Consider the following 22377-nt stretch of genomic DNA (forward strand, 5'->3'; position numbering starts at 1 on the left):
ACAATTTCGGATCAACGAATCAAGATATTAGTTAAAAATGTGAAGAATTTCAGCTTGTTGTATTAAGGATTCGGTGGTGATTGTTTATAGTAATTTCAGGTACGCATGTCGCTATATTTTGTTTCGGTACAAAAATATGTTTTTTTTTCATAGTTATTACAGACAAGAGAACAATTTTTATAGATTACATATAAAATTGAGTCCTTGCTGTAACGTGTTTCGAGCATTTTGTAATATTCTTTTTACGGGGAAAAAATTTTGCAGACGACCGATTTTAAATTAAAAATAAGCGTGGATGAAATCAATATTCGAAAACTTTATTTCGAAACTATTTTGATCCGATTCCTCAAATACATCCCACGCAATCGTATACTCGGTACAAATAGAGATCGCCTTGTTTGCTACTTGAATAGAATCACACATATCATACAAACGTTTAGTTCACGGTTTGGCTTCACGATAACTTATCTCGATTAGTTGTCACGACTAAACACGTATCTGTACATGTACGTCACGTGTATTCTAGAATATAATACACGATTTATTATGTACAACATTTTTGTAAGTGTGCTCCACTTGTTATACTTAACATCCTTTCGAACATTTTCGTTTGACGTTGTCGAGTGTCCATTGTAATATTTACATTCATATTACGATGTGTTATAACGTTCCATACTTAAATAATTTTTTCGTTGAAAGGTACGAGTACATAACGATTGAAAACTAACGAGTTTTTTTTTATCAAAGTCTTTCAAACGTTGGTTTGAAACACACCGATTACGTAACGTTATTCTATTTATATCCTTCATTGTCTTCGTTTCCTAGTAGTGAAAGTTTCGAGTCGACAAAAAAAGAATCGTATGGCTGAAAAAAAGATGAAGATCACGAGCGTCGTTTTATCAGTTACAGTACTGTTTCTCAAACCTCTTTGACGAGCCCCCTAAAGCAGAATGAAATAATTATATTTCATTGAATAGTAATAAAGAATTCTTCGATTTTCCAGTGTTTCCAAATATTTAAGACTTCTTTATGAATAGAATGTGGATGGAGAATCTAATAAGGATAAAATATTGGGAGAACCATTTTTTGAAGTCCACTATACCATAATACGCTGTTTCCTTTCTTCTGAGAGTTTGTAGACTCCTGGACCGCAACTTGAGAGACTCTGTATTACTATTTCACATCGAAGTAAGAGTTTCCTAATATCTTTGTTGACACAGCCCAGTATATCTACCGACGTTTCGTATCGACCGTTAATACTGATAAGATATACCTTTCGACATTCTATCACAATTTCAAAATCGGACGACGCTTCGTTCTACATCACAACTCGGTCGTAGCTACCCCCCAATACTGTTGCATTCGCGTCGCGTCCTGTTCCAAAGAGTCTAAACCGTTTCTTTCTTGAATGACCGCGAAATCGTATTCGAGATTGTACGGCATCAGCCTCTGAAGGCTGCCAAAGTAAGCCGCGTTCGGGCCTCCGTTCAGTAATCTTCTTCCGCTACCGAATCGCACGATGGGGGGCCGCGGGAGGGAAGGATTAAAGGATCTGGCGCTGCCGAACCTCTTCGACAGAAAAGGCAAATTGCTTCCTAATTGAGGCGTGGATCTCGATTGGCCTCTGCGCAGTGGCGTCCTCGTTAAGGTGTCCAATTCCTTGTCGAACAAGAGCTGAGTATTTTGCTCCAGCATGTACTCCCAACAGCGAAACTGTTCTTCGCTGAGGGCACCCGACCTCTCAGACACGGTGTCCTCTTGCGCCGCGAGGCAGGTCGATACCTGTAAAAATTAACTCATTGGCTACCATCGATGAGAAACTGCAACATTAATTATTCGTTTCTTCATTGAATATTTAAAATATCGAAGTAACGGTCGTTCGAGCGCGTATGAACTTTATGAACTCATTGGTTACCATCGACGCGCGTTCGTGTTACCTTTCTCGTGCCATTTTCGTTCACGAAAACGCTTTGGCGAGCTTTGTTCGTGGCCCTGGAAGCGGCACTTCCAGACCAGACTCTACCGGAAGGATGTCTCGACTTAAAAGTGCTGTCGCTGGCTTGATCGGACTGACCGCTCGGTGAACTTCTGTCATCTTTGTACGGCGGACTCTCATTTTCTTGCGCTGGTCGACGATTCTTGAAGTATCTGCCAGATCCGTTATGAGCTTTGTTCGTCCTGGATCGTTCATCATAAATTTTTATACAGATTACTAGGAACGAATACCACAATAATAGAATAACCGTGTTAGGCATCGACGGGCAAGAGGCGTTCCTCCAACGTAATTTAACTAGAACAATTTTTAACGAGTACTTACTGGGAGATCGAAGTAGAAATATGACTACGAGAACTTCCTCACCTATTCACTATACTTTTCAACACCCCGTTCAAGTAATAGCCCTCGTTCGCGTGACAGCAACAGGGCCCAGGTGGTTTGTGAGCTGCCGGTGGCACGCAACAAGGACAAGGACATCCCCCCTCTGTCTGACCCCTGTTTTTGCCAACGGCATGCCTCAGTTCTCTCATAAGCTGATCCAAATCGCCCTGATTAGGTCCTGTTAGTCTAATGACCACGATGCTCAGATTATCCTCCGCTCCGTAGGCCTGGGCCAGATCTTGAAGCCTTTTGGCGGCCAAGACAGGGCTGGCCTCTGCTCTGGCTTCTCGTACAGCTTCCTGCACGCTCAATACCTCCCACAGTCTTCGATTGGCGATTATCACGAACTCGTCGTCGTCTTCTAGATCGACTTCATCGAACGTCGGGTCGGGAACTACCAGAGGGAACATGGCTGCGTTGCCCAGCTGGTTCTTCACGGGAACTTTCTTAGGCGGGGCTAAGGTCAATGGTCCGGCTGCTCTGCAAAGGACTGCTCTTGCGTCTCCGGAGGAAGCCACCTTTAACGAATACCTCGTGGACGCCTTCGGGAAACCTTGTTGCGATTGAATTCTAACGATGTGCGCCAGGGTAGCGTCGATCCCGTACTTCTGACCTTTCTCCTTCAATTCTCGGTGAGCCGAGAGCAGCGTGTACTTTAAATATTCTTTTGACGTTTCCCTGACGGTCCTCTCCTCCAGCAATAAGCGCGGTATCATTTCCTGGAGGGCACTCGGTGCTTCTTGGTTCGAGCCGCCATCGAATATACCGAACAGACCTTCCACATTGCAGAACGATGGCATTCGAACTTGCGAAACGTACAATCTGCCCAGAATTATAAATCTGAATTGTAATAATTTAAAAATGAGAAACATCATCGAAGAAGAGTCTTCCAGTTTCTACCATGCATAGGGACATTATATAAAATTATATTATCTCCTGGCGATGTTAAGCCAATTGTTTTTATATCAAGTCAAGTGTCTGTTGAGATTAGATTGAAGCATGCAAACTCGAGCGACATTATTCACTTTAACTATTAAATAGCCGCACGAGGACTTGGCCGACCCTCGCTGGAGTAAGTTACATGATACGTCGCTAGTTCAAGTAGTTTGTCTATTATTAACTAGCTTGATAAAAACTAAGCATGCAATCTACCCGACAAAGATCAATGTCAATTTAGAGGATGATTGACATGAAACATTCATGTCTAATAGTATACAGAGTAAAGATAGAGTGGAGGTCAAGTGTCATTACCTCTCCCTGGACCCAGCTGTTTCCGAAAATCCCAACCTCCATGGTTGTTCCGCACCCTTCTCCGCGGAAACGATCTCCTGCTGATGAGGATGAGAGGGTAGGCTCGGTCTATTTTGTCCTGACACATCAACTAACGATATCGGTCGCTGAGATCTGTACACTTGGAACTGTCTAGGGTCCACGTGGAGCCTCGAATTACAGGATATGTCCAGAAACTGCAGTTGAGGCGGGACTAAAGTAGCCAGATTCACTCTGTCCAGTTGATTATGAGCCAAGTCCAATACCTACGTAGAGTTTGTCCATTTACCTTACCATACATTTTGTTCATTCTGTTATACTTCCAAATGTAACATTACCTTCAACGATGTCGTTTTATTGAACGTGGGACAAGTTAGAAGCCGGTTGGAATGGACGCGTAGAACACGCAAATGACGCAGATTGGCTACGTTATCGGGCAGGTACTGAAGACGATTCCCTGATAGTACTAATTCCTCCAAATCTCTCCACGATGCGGTGCAACTGCAAGTAAGTAGAAGTATTATCCTTAATCTCTTGTAATTTGCTGGGAATGCTACCTTTCTGGAAGTGTGTCCAGAGTGTTGTATGCTATATGAAGAACTCGCAGGGATGCCAGTTTTGCGAGAGTATCTAACGCGGTGTCCGTTAAACAATTCGCAGTGAGATACAGTTTTTCCAGGCTGTGGTTGCTGTGCCGATTTCTGTTTCCTTCGCCCAGATGCGGAAGTTCCGATAGCCGATTGTTGGAGAGGTTTAGGACCTTCATTCTGAGGAAAAGAAACTCGCCGTTACATCGTTTGTATATATTATGGTTAATTTATATATCGCGTAAACGACGATTAACGCATGACATGGAATTGTGTACTTTTCCGTATTGACGAAGAAACTCGTGGGTAATGCTGTCAGTGCATTGTCTTGCAGCGTCAAGTGAACAATGTTCAGCGGTTTCCTGGGTGGTGGAAGAGCTTGTAGCCTATTGTGGGGCAGATGAAGAACTTCCAGACGCGACGGCTGCGTTAACAGCCTGTCGGGAAGGGCTGTTAGAGCATTGTGAGAGGCAAAAAGGGCACGCAAAACCGGAAGGTCCGGCGTCCATTCTGGAAGAGCGTCCAAGTTGTTACTAAAATCAATATATAGTCGTGAAATATAGAAAATGTATTACATCAATGGAATAAACTATTATCATATTAATATATTGGATTTCGACTCACTAAGAGACATCCAGGTGTTCGAGAGTGATTGGCACAGGTTCAATAGTTAATTTCTTCAATTCTATAAAAAATTACAAGTTGAACTGTAGAAGTTAAAACCAGTTATATTTTCTTTATTGTTTAATTTCTTTTGCGTGCGTAGTACTATTGGATTTTAAAGAATAAAGGGGTAGAACCTTACTGTTATTTCCAGCAATAAGTGACACAAGATTCCTCCCGCAGACCGTCAATTCTGTCAAGATATTTCGCGCGCAACGTACGCTCCGTAATTCCTGAAGAGCACTGATGTCCAATTTCTCAATGCTATTTTCACTGACGTCTAGATGCGTTAAATTCTTGATTAAAGAAGAAATAGAAACGAAAATGATCAATAACCGTTACCTCGAAGAATCTACAGTACGCTTATTAGAGTATTAAGATCTTACTCCGTAATTTCCAAGAATGATGTTTCCTTTTAATTGATTGTTCCGCAAATTGACTTTGTACAGGTAATTCTGGTTATTTTTCTCATCCTTGTATACTCTAGCATTGTCGGTTTTTGACAAAACGTCCTGAAACAACGACAAAAATTTCTAGTCGCCAGACAATATTTATTATGCTATTAAAAATAATTGGAACATTTCTGGAAATTATACTGTATAATTTTAAATTTATATACAATGTATATGGGTGTAGCGATATAAAATATAGTGTACGTGGCGACTAGTAGCGTATGTACGGCCCTGACTATATAGTGTTGCACCACGTGTCTACTAGGTGGCTCCCAACAGAATGCATTACTCGCAAGTAATAATTGCTCTCAGGTAGCCATATATCCCTTCCAAAAATTGTTTTATTAACTCTAGTTTCCCTTCAAAACACGTATAAATCTTTCGCCTTTTACTAAAGATTTCCGTGGAGGGGAACATTTGTGAGAAAATAGAATAATTTTTTGGGTACTCAGCGAAAGCTGGGTCATAAACGAGTGAAAAACAAAATTTTTACAGGTTTAATAACAATTAACAATTCAACGAATTGTGTGAAAGGGGAGTGATCGAGATTAAAGCAAACAATAAAGATTAGAAAGAAATAGAAGTTTGTTTTTGCTTTTAATTAGTTTGTTTATCTATAATCTATGAGTAATATAGATAGTAATTATCTTACAATTAACGCGTCTGGAAATATGTACTTCTAACAATAATCAAGATTAAGAAGATAAGATTATTTTGTTCGATTATTCACAATCGTGGAGATCTTTTTCTGTAACGTTTATTCGAATATTTGTTAACTTTACTTCCTACGAGGAATAATTTGCATTAAATAGAATCTATCGTTTAATGTTTTACCTAACGATCATTTCTTTTTGATAAAATTCCGCGGATATTTTTAGAAATTTAACCAGATTTCTAGGATGCACGGTTTCGTATTAATTGATTAGAATAATTATTTCATACGTTTGCTGGGAATGGTGGGTTCCGTAATGCGGATAAACTTCGTTCCGTGACTGTTCGTTGCAACAGTACCGTAGCGCGCGAATTTGAAATTACAAAATAGTTTAATAATTCTATAAAATGTAACGCAACGTACCGTTAGCATGAAGGCTCGCATGTTGAAGAAAGATGGCAGACTGTTGAGGCAATTCCCAGCCAAGGAAATGTTTCTCAAGTTCTTCAGCTCGCCGACTTCGTGCGGCAAATCTTTAATTCCATTACGATCTAAGATCAATTCTTTCAGGCTGAAAAAAAAGAAACGAAGAGAAAAATATCATTGGTACACAGTCCCGAGTTATTATTGAAACGAAATTTCTAAGCGTTTCGTCACTTGTTATCGTTCGATCGAGATCGTTACGTAAAGCGAACATTAAACGTTATTTACAGCTTTGCTAGTGCCTTGCTCGATTATTCTTACGTCATAATTTAATAATCAATCGTTCATCGTTCCTTAATTAGAAAATTCAATTATTATTTAATTCATAATTTCAATTACCATCGCTAGAAAGTAATCTTTCGATACAACATTCATCTAACGTAATTCTAATCTTCACAGAGACTCAAACTAACTCTAAAGTTAATAAATTATCTCTTCGATGAAACGATTAATATTTCAGAATAAATAAATATCGAATGAATCTCTAAATCCAGATTTGTCCATAAGAAATAAAAAAAAAAGTTCGAGTCTGCCCGGATCGACGAAGCGTCTAAATTGCACGGTACTTCCGGTTTCTCGTTCGATCAAATAAATCGAGATAAATTAGCGTTACAGTTACGGTGCAACGTGGTTTAACGTCAATGCACGTTGCACCCTCGCTGCACGGACAAACGAATCGGTGAACCTAAACGGGCCGCCCACAGGATGTGCACTTGAGTAGAAAGTTTCAAATTATGGTGAAAACCTTCCTGGCAGTAAGCATCTGTGTCATCGGACGAACTTTCAGTTTTTTTTTCAAGTAAAATTGAAATCGTTGCGCCGCAAGGCGGGCGAAACGATGTCAACCGTAAGACGCAAGAATCTTTACACGCATTGTTGAATTTCCAATTGAATCTAAGTGAATCCAAGGTCCCTTGGTCGAGAGTCATTGGTCTTTTCAAAAAATAAATTCGTGTAAAAAAGATCATAGCCCGATTAAAAAAAAAAAAGAAGTGCAATTGCATTTTCCAAGTGCCCCTTTTGATTTCACAGAAAAATCTACGATCCCTTTCCTCTTTCTTTGTCTTGCTATTTGTTATATTCATTCTATAAATCACCATTCCTCTGCACGCACCTAATTCCGCCACGCACAGCCGCTTCTCACCTGCTTTGCCATTCCCTGTTCGCCGGATACTGCACACGCCGTTTAAAAAGCAAGGACGCCTCTAAAGATCTGGAGTACCGCCTCGAGTATTCCGGAACACTGTATCCTCAAGGAAATTTCGTTTGCATTTCTCAGTCGTTCATAATCCATTAAAATATTCACTGCCTGCAGCGAGTATCCGGTTCGTCCACTCCGAGTGCACACCTCGCTAAAGAATTCCGTCTGAACATCGACGATTCTTCTCGGACAATACTAAGCGCACCTGCTGCCTACGCAATCGTCCAACAAACCCTCTCAATTCCTTCTAATCCCCCCGTCGCGTAATTAAGAACCCATCATTTTGGAAACCCGAACCTTACAGAGTCAATAAATAAAATTCACCCATCGATAAATAATTACTTCGTCTCTAGAGTCTAGACGAGTGTTCCATGAACATATCTTCAAACGAATTCCCTCGTGACAGAACAAATTCGAGACACCTTGTAGCAGGGATTTGAGCTTGATTGTTCAAGCAGTAGATACCCAGTGTCTTCCCGGAAAATTTACGAAACCACCACTGTCGACGACGCCATTTTAAACGAACACTCGAGTCTCGATTCGCGCACTAAAATGTACCCACGTTTTCTATCGATACCTCGCACGATGGTCGTTTTTCCAGTTACAAGGATGAGCTCGCGTAGTTGGGATGTGGTGCACGCTCGCGTGAGTTCTTCGGGGAACTAAGAAGTCCGTCGCGAGGCAAAGCATGTCCGAGGCTACTATGTCGAGGAAGAAAGAGGGAGACCAAGGATCGCTGACCACTCTGACGTAACAGAACAGACGGATTAGCTTCCGACAATTGGCAATTCCAGCGATACACCTTCGACTCGCCTTGAAAATTAACCCTCAAAGAATCAGTCGAAAAGGAATTAATAATATTTCCAAAGATTTCCCCCCCTCCGGTAGACTATACCCTCAATTTGTTTCTACGTGTTGGAAATCCTGAAAATCGACCGATTACGATCTGACCTACATGCAGCTGAGAGAGCTGCCCAAGAATCCCAGTTCACGGAGTTTGCAAGATAATAAGATAACCCTAGGTATACTTAAGTCGTGCAGCAACAGGCCTCGATCAGCTTCGATGGCTGTTCGCGCCTCTGTATGGAGGCCACAGTAACAAGGGATGTGCGCTCTTTCTGATTGGACTCTCTGATCGGGAAGTAATTGCACGGTTTCACTCGTTGGGTCTCACCGCCATTGTTTCGCGGATGTGGAGCACGCGGCTCGTTAAGAGAAGAAATTCAATGATAAGGAGCTTTTAAACGGCGCTTCTTCCGAAGGGTTCTTGTTCCCGGAGTTGGGAAACTCGAGACCGTTACGGGGATCGTTCTTTAAGATCCTCTTGCAAGGTGCAGCATCCGAGAGTGCTGAATATTTTAAACGGTTCCACCGTCTTGTTCCTTTGGAGAGAGGTTCCTCGTCCTCTTGGGTCGCCTTTCGATCGCTATACGCTCGCATTGTGCCCTTCGACGGTTTTTTGGACCGCCACTTTGACTGCTGGGGGACGTTGATTGATCATCAACGTTGTTCTTGTTACGGAATATAACCCATCTCAGGAATTTATCGGGAAATCAAGTAGAATAACTATAGTAGAAGGTGTCTAAATTTTTCAGCGAAAAAGAAAAATTTCAAATCATTTTAAAAAAATTATTTTTAGCCAGGGGGGTCGATTACAATAATTTTTGGTGAATAGATATACTCCAAGATTCCACGCATTTTCAAGGAAAAAAATTCATTACCGAAAATGTAACGTGTGGCCAGAGATCTGTGATTATATTCCTCGTTTTTATCATTTCGTATGTACGCAACCCAGTCCTTCGAGATTTACACGCAGTTTACCGGAGACCCTATTAAATGTTTCAAACGATTCTTTTGTACCCTTCGCGAGGTAGAAGAATGGCTGCAGAAACCGTATAAAGTAACTTCTCCTTCGACTTTTCCGCTCGGATGTGTACGTACGAAGAAAGACGTGAACTTGCAAATTTAACGAGACGCGTTAGATGTCAATTTGGAATTTTTATCCATTCTTGGAGAGAAAGACTGCTCAAGTCGCTTATGAATAACGAAATGTTCCGGTCGGGCTTTTAAATATGCAGCGCGTTCGAAAATTCTGCCGAGAAGCAAAATGGCGGCACGCTTCGCAGACACGAAGATAAAGAAGAAGTTCATGAAAACGTTTTTATTGTGATTTTGACAAGAAAACAATGGGTTGATTACACATGCTGGAATAAAACAAGCTGCCACGATTATAATATGGAAACAAAGTGCCCAAATTTCACGAAACATCCCGGATATAAATTTCTTTTAAAATTCCTATTAAACGTAATTATTAATAGTTTGAGTAAAAATTCTTTCTCTTACAAATACTGAAAATAAACAATGATTCTGTATGGCCTTCTACGCGTTTGCGTACAGTTTCCGGTAACCATGCTGCATTTAATATCAACGATCTTATTGTTAATGTTAATTAAATTCAGCCTTTTGTATCTTCGTGGCAGAAGAAAGTCGGTTACTTAAGCCGCGTTTCGGTTGTGATTCGAAGAATTTTTTTATTGAATAACTTCAGTAGTACGTATTATAATTAGCATTGCCAATTACAGTGGCCAGGATCGTTTCTTGTTAACGAGAAACACCCATTCATAGGCGTTTGGAAGTTTATTTGGAGTTTCAATATAATGCATTGATCGTGAAAACGCAATGATTAATTAGCTAAGTATATCTTCGATTAATAACAGTTTTCAGATCGGAATATTTTCTGGAACACCGATAATTTCGATTTGGTAATTCGACGTGTAAACGTGGCCGTCGGATCCGCGCGATTATTGGAAAGTTTCGCATTAATTCGCGGTTAGGCTCCTCTTCCTTGGCCGTTTCTGCGCCACTGCGCCCCTCATGCATGACTTCTGGCCGAGCGTTGTTGCCCAACTCCATTCTACCGGTGAACGGACAGTCGACTTAGGTTTTGCAGTCGCTGCGTGTATGCGTCTTCGTTCGTGATTTCTTTTTCAACGATCCGCCCGTACCGCGGTATGCACGCGTGTATCCGACGTGTAAAACCGGCGTACGTGTGTGTCGGCGGGCTCGTGCTCACGCCCGTAGTTCCTCCTTCTGCCAGGAGCTTTGGCATCCACGTTTCCGGTCGATGGAAAGCAGTTTTCGAGAAGTTTTGCGTAACCTCTGCCTCCTTAATTGCACGGACCTCGAATCGGTCGTTTTGCATATGTTATACAGGGTTCATGGGTAAAGAGACAAATAAAAGCAAACGGTACGGCGATTGGCCCTTCTCGGAAGAGGGTCGGCCAAAATCATGAAATATTCATTCTAATTTGGCGAATTTGAAAACAAAGTCAACGTAAATAATTCCACGAAAGTATAGCGGGCTGAAAGTTAAGAAAACTTGCACGCAAAATTAGAGATTTACAATGAAAAAATTGTAAAGAACTGTCCACTTGCTTCAACAGTGATCGTATACTGCCTTTGGTCAGATTAATTTATCATTATTACTTTGTTCAGTGTAGAATTTGAAAGAGAAATATCTCTTCGTTCAATAGGTATTTATACCTATTTAACATAGATAATAATTATTGTAAATATTGTTGCTACTCCTAGAACAGTAATAATTTTAGTGAAAAGTGTTTCAAACAGAAACTGTTCGATCCCAAAGGCAACACCATTTGACGTATGTACTATTCTATTTTACTCACGAAATACCACAAAAAGAAAAAAGACTAATAGTTCTCCATTTATTCTAAACGAAATTTTTTCCTGAATCTAATAAAATGTACCTAATACACTGCATAATTGATTACATGTTTGAATCGACTAGAAGAACCAACAAAAATTGCAAGATACTGTTTATACTGGACTCAATCGTGACGCCATTTTGTTTTTAACCCGTTACTGATCTTCGTTGCACTCACAATGGAGTTTTATGAATTTTCAGTTGGAAATTACGCGTCCACCAGCGTGAAAAATACTCTCGTACTCGCCACTAGAGGGCTACGCTCTTGTCTCTCTCGCAAGCGCTCGACAGACCTCCCATTTTGCATCTCTCATCAACAGAACACCACACTCATTAATAATATTGGGCTTTCGATTCGATTTCCAAAGGTAATCGGAGTTTATCGCATCGCGGATCAACCGATAAATCAACAGCCCTTCCGCCCACCGATAATAGAAAGTTATCCGTTAATTAATCGAACGAACCACCGAATTGGATATATTATTTGTCGATTTCCTAGCATCCGCAACGCCCTTACCTAGTCGACAATGTGCTAATTAAGATAAATCACCTATTCCGTGGACAACTGGCAGTGGAAAGGGGAATCGATACCGATTGTCGAAGCTCTTTGCGTTTGGAAATCCGTCGACACGTCCGACACAGTCATTCCTAATCCTTTCGTACCAATTTATGACTGTACATTTATAACTATCAAATAAAATATGTTTGGTAATTGATAAATATTGGTTCTTTGTATAATCCCCCGGATATTTCTGTTTATGAAAAAATGCAGCGAACGCCATTTTTCTGACGGGCAGTTCGTAGCATTTTTCGTGGATCGAAATCTGGTAAAATCGACTTTACATACTTGATAAGCTGGCTTATGTCAGCCGGGATCTTCTCGATTTTGTTGTCCGAGAGATTGAGGTAGGTAAGTCCCCTGAGCTCCAGTAATTCTTGCGGAATTTTCTTCAGTTCGTTGCCCTCCACATGGAGAATATGAAGTTTCGGGAACCTACGACATATAAAATTCAACTGCAATCGAGTCGTTGCAATTATAGTCTTAATAAATAATCCAACCGTTTTCGTTCGTCGTGAGTTTCGTAATTGTCACATTAGAGAAGCATCGGGGAGCTTAATTGCTTATTTAATAATTCGTTGCAATTCTTTCGGAACATTTGAAAGCTTTTGCTAACTGACAGAATTTTTTACGTATCATATTACAATTTATTAGAAGCTTCAACGTAGAAACTGTTTAAAAATTTGTATACACCAGTATGATTTTATTTTGTCCTTTATATAATCTTGTATTGCAATTTATTAGAAGCTTAATAACTGTTAATTAACTATAATTGAAACTTTACAAATGATCAAAGACGATCGTCATTGATTTTAATAATTTTTTAGAGGTACATTTTAGAATCTGGAATAGGACAACACAGTATTTTGGAACCAGTGATATCGAGTTTTATTTCGAACATCGTACCTGTGCAGAAGCGTCAGATTGTTGTTGGTGTGTGTAAGCTGATTTTGGCTCAGCACCAGCTCTTCAATGGCGGGGAATGCTACAGCGCTGTCAGGGATTCTTGACAGACCTCCATTGCTGAGATCCAACTGCTTCGGGCACGATGACAAGTGTATAGCCTGCAATAACACAGAATGCTTTCAGCGTAATGAAGCTAAATTAAATTAACTTATAACAGCCCTTGGAAAGCTTTTTAGTTTCCTCGCCAAATCCTTTGTATTTTAGCAATCTGGGATTCAGAGCTTGTAATTTTAATTTTTGGTAGATCACAGCAAACAGTCTGTTGCAATTTTATGGACTTAAAATAAAAATCTGAGCCACTGTGTTCACAATATATTCGTAATATTATTTACTGTCACGCTTCTTTATTTCGCGCGTTTTAATTTCCATTTAATCGATTTCAAGCACGAAGTTTCATTACCTCGAACTCCAGAGAGTCCGTATCGATGGTGTCTCTGTCGAAGTCACGTTCCTCCATAATGGCGATCAAATCCCCAATGTGTACCATTTTCCACATACACGTATATCGCACCTGCGATCGAGAACTCGAAGTTTCGCGTCGATTAATTGTTCCGTAAAAACTGCACTCCCTTTGATCGCTATTCGCCCCACTTTCCCTTAAACTTCACCAAATGCAGAAAGCTGCACTGCACCAAACGACTAAGCTTCATAAAATCCACGAACACCTTCTCAATTTTTGTCAACATTTTTCCCTTCGAACGAACGATTTTCAACGTCCGAGGAAGTTAATTCTTCGCCTTCTTCGCGAGTAACTATCGATCGATCGCGTTTGAAGTTCGACAAGTTTAATTGTATTTATCACAGTCAGCCATTTATAAACTTTCATTGAATTTATTAAAACTCTCTCAGTTCCAGGAAATTTACAAACTACTCAGTCTCAATCAACAAATTGATATTCTTGATTTTCGTCTTATTTTGGCCTCTAGAATCTTCCATTAAAATTTTTCCATTTCCATTAATATTTTTAGTAAATATTTAACATCGTGATTAAATTGAAGTCGTTTCAAAAATTTGAACCTCTCCAATTATTAAAAATTCCAGAATCGAAAGAAAAAAATAACAGAATTACCGAAAAATACTTTCGTGTTTTCCATAAAAGGCTGAAGTATACATATTGATATAAAACTGCTGGAAAAAGCAATAAACGAGGTTAAAAAAAAAAAAAAAAATCTAAAAATGTCGCGTCAAACGACATTTGATTGTTCGCTCGCGAGCCCTTTGAATATTTCCAAACAGTAATGAAGACTTCAAAAGTTTTGTTTCGTTTGACATCGTTTCGCTGTTTTCCACGATTTCCGTAATATTAACAAACGGAAACTTCCGTTCGTTTTAAAAGTCAAATTAAAGTCGTCGAACAGCCGCGCAACAAATAACCTTAATTTAATCGTTGCAATTACTTTATTCGATAAAACCACTGTCGAACGGGGCGAAATAAATTTCTGTAATTTTAACGAAAACCTAGAAACAGCGCAATTTAATTACGACACGAATGAATAGTTTGTTACGAACTCGTTTAATCGTCCGTGCGTTTACCGAACGAATCGCTGGAAATTATTATAAACGTTTCTACACCCGCGCGTTAATGAATCGATTCAGATCGTTCGATACCTGTTAGCGAACACGCGAAAATTAATTTTGATACAAGCCTGAAACAAATATTCCTACGTAATTTAAATATTTTTACAAGAGAATTATTTTTAACTCCTTAGGGATTTCTGGACATTATTTTCAATTTTAATTTCCACAAGGTGGTTATTTAAAAAATACTGGACGTCGTATTAATTATAAAGACTTATATCAACGCGACGCCAATCGAAATTGATATTCGAAACGTATTTCGTTACATCGCTGCTCCCGCGGGACCAATTCCGACGGGGAAAAATCGCTGAAAAACAACCGCCAGGTTCTCCATTAACGAAATTTATTACGGAACACGAGCATCGGCTAGATGGCAACGACGACCTAAATCATAGAAGTTTCCGTCATGTATCGAAAGCCACTTTATCGCGCGGTTCAGCCGTCCGGAACTTTCCCAAGCGCTACCAAGAAAAGTTACTTCCATCGTTAGCCCCTATCGAAGAACACGAAACTTCTTCTTCCACTTCGTCCCGTTTGTCTTCTTTTCCTTCTCGTCACGGCGAGCGGCGCACGAAACGCGCCCCGTTAGCCAAGAATCGTCGTTTTGCCTCGTTTCCTGCTCGTTTTCACGCCATCGCGGACGCGTGTCAACCAGCCGTGCGCCATTTTTACATTTTACTTTTTCGCGCGCCAACCTGCGCGAGAAGTCTGCGCGCTGCGCGTAAAAATTCTCTTCGATCGATTAACCCCCACATCGATGATCAAAATACACGTTCTATTCAATTAAATCGGATATAAAATAATAATTTTGCTTTATATTATATAATTCTGGAGGTCAAACAAAATGATATCTCATATTATACAGGGTGCTTCAGGCTTCAATATTCGAACAGTATATTGTATAGTAGTAAACAAGACAATATTTTTATAAACATAGGTTATATTAAAAAGTTATGACACAAATATGGAATACGAAGCTGGGTTTACTATTTGAGGTTAATTAGTAAATTGTTGGGACTCCATATTGAAATTTCACGAGTATTCACGAATCCAGAATATGCGAATATCCATTTTATTTACTGATACCGATAACTCGTTCGTGGAGCCAAAGTAAACAGTTCTTTCCCATTTAGAGTCTTAGAATATACTGGAAAAATTGAGAAATCGAAACTAACGATGGTCTATGTAAAACTGTGTACTAATCGACGAGGAGAAAGTATATTCCAATCGAATGGTATTGGATATTAATAAAATGAAGAATTTAAGAGTTTCGAGGGCCATAAAATAGTGGAAAGCACGAACCTAACGTCCGTTAGGTTGGCGAATCTACCGTTGGAACGCAACAGCATTTTCGTTCGTCGAACCGTTTCGGATTCGACGAACGAACTGCGAGAGTACGTTCGCCTATGTACACGAACGAGTTCTCTGACAAGAATCTCCGCCAACGAGCTGTCTGCGAAATTAGAGTTCTTCGAGTTGCAAGAAAGTGATTAAGGGAAACAATCCCTTCGCTTACCCCCCGGCGATTACGGTTATCTCCGTTTCGGCTACGTATTACGGTTATTGTGCCCATTACTAATCAAATTAATGTGACCCCGAGCGCGTTCCCGGCGCGTTGCTTACGAAATTATGCAACGATAAAGTGCATTCGACCGAGGATTTCGTAAACGAATTAGCCAGAAGTAACGGGGCCCGCGTCGTGCTCGTTCTGACGTAACATCATCATTTTCAATTACATCGCAGCTCAAAACTTACGGACCACATATTCTGATTACAACACTACACGAGTTTACAATTCCGTGTTTCACGAAACACGATTTATTTGTTTGTTTTCCGTCTTTTAATACAGTTTAATCAGCATAACAAACCTCTCGGGACATATTAACTTTAAAATAGATATATTTCCACGTTCAGACGCCATTTTGAAGTTCTATTTGCCTATCTATTTATATAAATTACAACTGGCTTTGTTGAGATTTAAAGTTTAAAATACATCCGTGGAATCAAAGGGGAATATAAAAATCTAAAAGTTATTTTTTACCTACTATAATACTTTGTATATTATATATAATTAGTGTACTATTGCTAAGGTAATTCCATTGAATCGGAAACCTTACTATCCACCATTTATAATTTTTGGGTAAAATAAAATCGCATAAATTCGTCTCTATTTAATCGATCCCCCAACTTTTGAGCGGCGGTGTACAACAGATCGTCGCGTGCATGTCTACCGGGTAATTAGCGAACGCTAATTAAGGATACTTTAACGCGTCTGCGGAGATTCCCATCGCGAATATTCGAGTGACTCGGCTCGTTGAAAAAGATACCTCTCACCTGCATATTTTTCTCGCGTTCCTCTACGGTCCCTTGTACTTTTAAATTGAACCTGCCGTTTCATCTACGAACGGTGTCTCCTTCCAACATTAACGCCCTAAACATTTCCTGCATGCTTTATTCGGGGCAAACTTTTCCAATTGGAAGTTCGGAACGGTTCGCAGGTCGACGAGTGATCTTTTTATTGCCAAAGTGGCTTTCAGTTTCTGGTCCTAACGTTGTCTCCTTTTATTAATATTCGTACACCCGGTTTGCGCGTCGAAATATAATTGCAAATAATGGGAAAAAATTTATACGAATCGCACAAATTCCTACGAAACGTTGATACGAATGATATATTCATTTTTTATGAATTTAAGTACAGGCTACTTTTAACTTGCAATTTTAATTATATATTTTTTTATGCAATCAACCGATTGTATACTGCTGATTATTATCATCGATAATACGTTTTCGTTTACTTGTTATAACAAATAACATTACTGAAATTATTTTATATTATCCTCGAGAGGTGTCTAACTGTTTTATTTACTGAAAGTCCCAATGAAAACGTGTAATTTGCGGCCATAAAAATGTAAACAATTTTTTAGTATTAATTTCTCGTTACAGTTTTTGTACTAATTGTAACCACGATCGTTTACGGTCTAATAATGTTCGGGGTCGTACGAATTTCAAGATAATAAAATGCAACGTACGTTTTCGAGCACAGGACGGACGCAAGACATTACTCACCGTCTTCTTGACGATCGATCAAATGGTTTTACGCGTTTACGTAACAGCGTCGAGCTATTTATTTATTCCTAATACGGGAATGATCCTTTTCACCCTTAGGATACAGCGCGAACGTATCCCGAACAGCTCCGCCGTGAGAACCGTCGACCAACCGGGGCGTTATTTATTATTTCTACGCTATTATTTCTCTCAACCAACACGCGAAAGCCGCAAAAGTGTGTCAACGCCGCAACTGTGCCGTACAGATGTTAATTTTTTCCAGAATCATATTAAACTTAAACCCATCGATCTATCTACACGGACGAAAGAAATATTTAAAAGATTTTTAAGAAAATTAAAAATGGGGGCACTACCGACAATTATAGTCCATTCCTTTGTACCGAAGAGATTCAAATAAAATTAAATTTAAAATTACTAGCAAATTACGAGATTTCCTCTTATCCCCCCTTTTCACACCTCGATTTCCTAGATTTTATCACAACGCGTCACGAAGTTTCACAAATTGCAAATTAAAAATTGAAAAATTCCCGACGTCGAAGCCGAGATCTAGGACGCTCCGAGCAACTTTGCTACGTCGAACGCGATTCCATTCTCGAATTTCACAATCCAACCGAGTGGCCACCGTTTGGCCAATGCATCACAATTTTAACCACAATCGTCGACGATGCACCGATCGCGTCCATCTCCCCGAACCGAGTTTCGAAACATTGTCCAAACACCGTTCCCGGACGCAGTTTGTCGCCGCGAAAGCGTTCCACTTGGTATTTCAACGTCTTTGAACACGTCCTCCGCGAACCGTCTCGAACAGACGCCGGATGCGAGGCATTATTCATGACTGGCGACGGGATCGTCACTGAGGAGCCCGGTGAGTTTGTCGCGTGTCTTGGTGGCACGTAAACCGGAAGAACACGCTCAGCTGGCCACCATCGCGCAACCTGCTCCTCTGTCCGGTGCCATTTCGTCGGGAGCAACAATTCCCGACCACTTTAACAAACCTGGTAAACGGTACATTTAGTACAGAAGCTTCTGTGTGTTTGTTGTGGTTGGGAACACTGGCTCCTTTAAGTTAGCCCACACAGCTTGGAATTTTATGATTTTTATACATTTAAGTCCTACAAGATGAATGAAACCATTTTGATACATCCTTTAAATTACAGTTTGTTTATGTTTGTCGTTGCAAGACTGGCTCGTATTAGCCTTACGTTCTCCAATTGCTCATGGATTCTTTATTATATTTGAGTATTAGAGGGAAGGAGGAGGTAGATTCGCTGACGATGGAAGCCATTTTAACCCAACTCTGGTAAACAGTAACTTTAGTGTATAGTTTCTGGGTGTTTGTTGTTGGAACATTGACTTTGGTCAGCCCACACGTTCTCCAAATTCCTGGCCCTTGGCTCGCGGGGGTGCTACAGGAAGTAGATTCGCTGACGAAGGAAGCCATTTTAATACACGGTATCCCTTCGGTACAGCTTCTGTGTTTGGTGTTTGGTTGGCTAACTTATTCCCCAGATCTTCTGGATTTGCGTGCTCTTTTCAGAAATCTGAACTTGTGCGAATACAACTAATAACAATGATGTTACCAGGGAATATAGAAAGATTGTAGATTGCAAACTTGGTACTCTAAACGACAGTGTCCATTTTTGATCTTTCCCAATATAGATACTGCAGAGTACGGAGTAACTGAATTTTCCTGCAAAGGAATTTTAACAAACTCCGCGCAGGGAAATGGCTAAGTGCGTCCATCAGTACTATTAAACAACTCATATTTTATGTACTGTCTGTACAAAGTAACACTGCCCTTTCAAGCACATTCCAAGCTCAGAGACTTCATCTTTCCCTGGCTGTCTGTTGGATTCTTCGTTTCTAAGAACACTTTTATCCGAAATTAGACACAATACTTTCCTCGAGGGACTTTGGAATGTGAATTGCTACTCCTGCAGAAGATCGTATCTTTGTGTCCATTATGGATTCCTCGACTGTAGTTCCCTTTGTTAGCGAATTTACTTTCCCATTCCCTTTAATACAAGAACAAGAGTCCAGAAGGGACAATGAGTCGGAGGAAGCGAGAATTGACATAAGACAGTTCTCCGACAACGGACGCGAAAGCTGAATAGCAGAGGCGCCTACCAAAGGTACTTTTGTATGATTCTTTATCGATCCATAGAGGACGACATATCAAACTTAAAATTCTAAATCTAGATACGAAATGAAATTAATTTAATCCCAAAACTAAACCCTTCTTCTTAAAAAATGTCAAATACATCGAATAAATTTTATTTATTTTTTTAATGTACCAACTGAACATTTTGGACCATACTTTGCAATTTCTTCGAATCTTTGCTCAAGAGTCTCGGTAATATGTACGATATTTCGTGTTATTTCGATCTTCGTGTTACATTATTGTGACGTTCTGCTAACCTACTTTCTCTATATTCATCTCATCATGTTCTGTCGATTCATTCTCAGCCGGATTTTATTACATCGACGTCTCTCCTACACGCTTGCAACCTATTGGAACTTTCTTGACTCCGATATTCCTAATTTGCCAAATTATCTTTGTATACGGTGCTATAATAGATTCTTCACATAACACTTTTCTTGAATTTTATTTACATTTTACGTATTATTTAGTTTCCTGCTTCGGAGCAATACTTTAGCTTTGTTTTTCAAAAACATTATTTTAGATCATCTTGTAATTGTTCGATTCGAGCACAAATTAGTTTTACCATCAATTAGTTGACAAATTATTTTAATTCTTGCTTATTTATGTGGTATAGTAGAATCGATACTATTGTTATAATACTCCGTGGCTAGAAATTGTTATTCAGGAAGTTCCCGTGAGGGGGACAAGATAATCAATCGATGGGATTGCTGGACACGGATTTCAATTTAAATCCTTCGTTTGGTACTTGATTGCACTAAGTGAGCGATCAGATTATCGACAGGTCCTCCCATCCTAACATTGTAGAATCTCAATTAACGTTCCACTTTATGGTTTCTCGATTATTCGAGCTCCACCGCCATTATGCGAGGTCTGTGTTTGCTCCAATGGCGCTTGTGAACTATTCCAATGCTGTTATAATACATAAAATTCTGCGATACGTCGCAATAAATTCTTACGACACGTTGCGGAACATTTATCAGTGCAAAATAAATTCGACGCGTAAATTGAAAGTACGATTTCCGGGAGTGTTTTAACGAGACAGGAATATTATTGTTCATTGGTGAAAGCTATTTCGAAGAACGCCTTTCATGCAAATTTCATTCGATTCCATTCGACCATAAATTCGCAGAGGGAAAATTTGACAGCGATCCGAATTATTAAACGTTTAGCACAAATTGATTCGGTTGGTCGTTCGTCGACGATCTTGATGTAGATTCGATTGAAAGTTGATGGCCATTTAATTGCTCGTTATAAATAAACGCTCGATGTAACGAAAGAATTCGAAATCAGTGGAATGATTAATGGACTTCTGCTATCGATTCGATGGAAATGAATGCTACTAAAAAAAATCGTACGAACCTAAATGAATATACACTTGTTAATGTCGTTAATTCTGCTTACTTTTGATACTGCATACATACTATAACTTGCATCTTCTGTCGTTTGAAAATCAATTCCCACAAATGTAAGGTCCCCCTGTTAGTTCTGATACTCTGACTGACTCCATTTTGTTTTCAAATAGAGGATTATTTTATTACTGAAATAAGAAATCAATCTAGGGAGTCCGAGAAGCTAAAATAGTTTATAGTTTTCAATTTTCTCGATACAATCTAATCGAACGCGTGCTGATCAGCCTCGATATAAGATCCAATATGGCCGCCAGGGTTTCGAGCATCGCGCAATCGTCGCGATCCGACCAGTAGACTTCCGTAATGACCAATTTCAGGATCAATTTCGCGTGTCCGTACTGTTGAAATCCGCGCCACTAACGGTTCGTTTCCCCCTTTCCTCCCCCTCCTTCTTTTATACCCTTTCTCCCTCTAATCCTAACCTACGCTAGCCTCGTCCCTCTCGTTTCTACCGTGTCTCGGATCGTTCTCCTCGTAGACGGTTCTGATTGCGAAAAATTACCGTAAATTGCGAATTTACCATGCCACCACGCGTCCCGTAAAGCTCCTTTACTGCCCTTCGCCATCTGTTCTCCGTTTCGTCGCTGCTAATGCCCGGGGAAAATGGCGCGGACGGGACAAAAATTGTGCATCGAATACTCGATCCAGTTAGATCGCCGAACGGTGGTTTTATGATAATGGCGGAAGATTAGCGGTCGTCCCTTTGCTTGCTCCTTCTCTACCTTTGTCTCGTGTTTCTCGTAAAACTGAAACTCTTCTACTGAATTACTACCGGAAATGGTACCAAGATTTGTGCAATTCAAATGACATTGTCATCTAAAAATAATGCACAGCATACCTCGATCCTTTTCTGTCTAATATTATCTCTTACTTAAGTATATCTTCTTTCGAGTACTGGAAAATCACATTGACAAACAGTTAAAGAAAAGAATAAGTTAAGTTTTCTCTCTAATATAAACTCTTAATTCAGTACTGTCCAGTTTAAATGTATCTTGTTTCAAGTATCGGAAAATTACAAAATGGTGGACTGTGATATACTTTAAGATTGAAACTACTGCTCTAAGTAGATTTTATTCGCACCTGTCGCGATTATTTTCATTCCCTCTTTACCTCCCTTTTGCTGGAAACTGTCTACCTCGCTGTCAGAGCTTTGTCATTGGTCGATGCTGCGTGATAAACGCCCTTTCTTTCTTCCGCTTGTTACGTCATGTTCCCTGTCCCTTTTCT

At 39.9% G+C, this 22377-nt stretch overlaps 1 protein-coding gene and 1 non-coding gene across 3 annotated transcripts in view; one reads left to right on the forward strand and one right to left on the reverse strand.

The window, feature by feature from the left end:
* Positions 1–22377, reverse strand: part of Phlpp (PH domain leucine-rich repeat protein phosphatase) — a 107634-nt gene continuing 85257 nt past the window's right edge. For both annotated transcript variants that reach the window (XM_076770963.1, XM_076770962.1), the window contains 13 exons: positions 12874–13031; positions 12256–12402; positions 6424–6571; positions 5283–5408; positions 5039–5192; positions 4858–4918; positions 4512–4766; positions 4204–4413; positions 3985–4147; positions 3629–3912; positions 2360–3199; positions 1938–2178; positions 1–1782 (listed from right to left, as the gene is read on the reverse strand). In XM_076770963.1, coding sequence (XP_076627078.1) covers positions 1324–1782; positions 1938–2178; positions 2360–3199; positions 3629–3912; positions 3985–4147; positions 4204–4413; positions 4512–4766; positions 4858–4918; positions 5039–5192; positions 5283–5408; positions 6424–6571; positions 12256–12402; positions 12874–13031 — 3246 coding nt within the window. In that variant the 3' untranslated portion in view covers positions 1–1323. The remainder of the gene's footprint in view (positions 1783–1937; positions 2179–2359; positions 3200–3628; positions 3913–3984; positions 4148–4203; positions 4414–4511; positions 4767–4857; positions 4919–5038; positions 5193–5282; positions 5409–6423; positions 6572–12255; positions 12403–12873; positions 13032–22377) is intronic.
* LOC143345191 (U5 spliceosomal RNA) lies at positions 5694–5813 on the forward strand. The gene has a single exon (XR_013080213.1). It is a non-coding gene; the product is annotated as a U5 spliceosomal RNA (small nuclear RNA).

This window comes from Colletes latitarsis, chromosome 8 (assembly GCF_051014445.1).
Source record: "Colletes latitarsis isolate SP2378_abdomen chromosome 8, iyColLati1, whole genome shotgun sequence".
Lineage (NCBI taxonomy): Eukaryota > Metazoa > Arthropoda > Insecta > Hymenoptera > Colletidae > Colletes > Colletes latitarsis.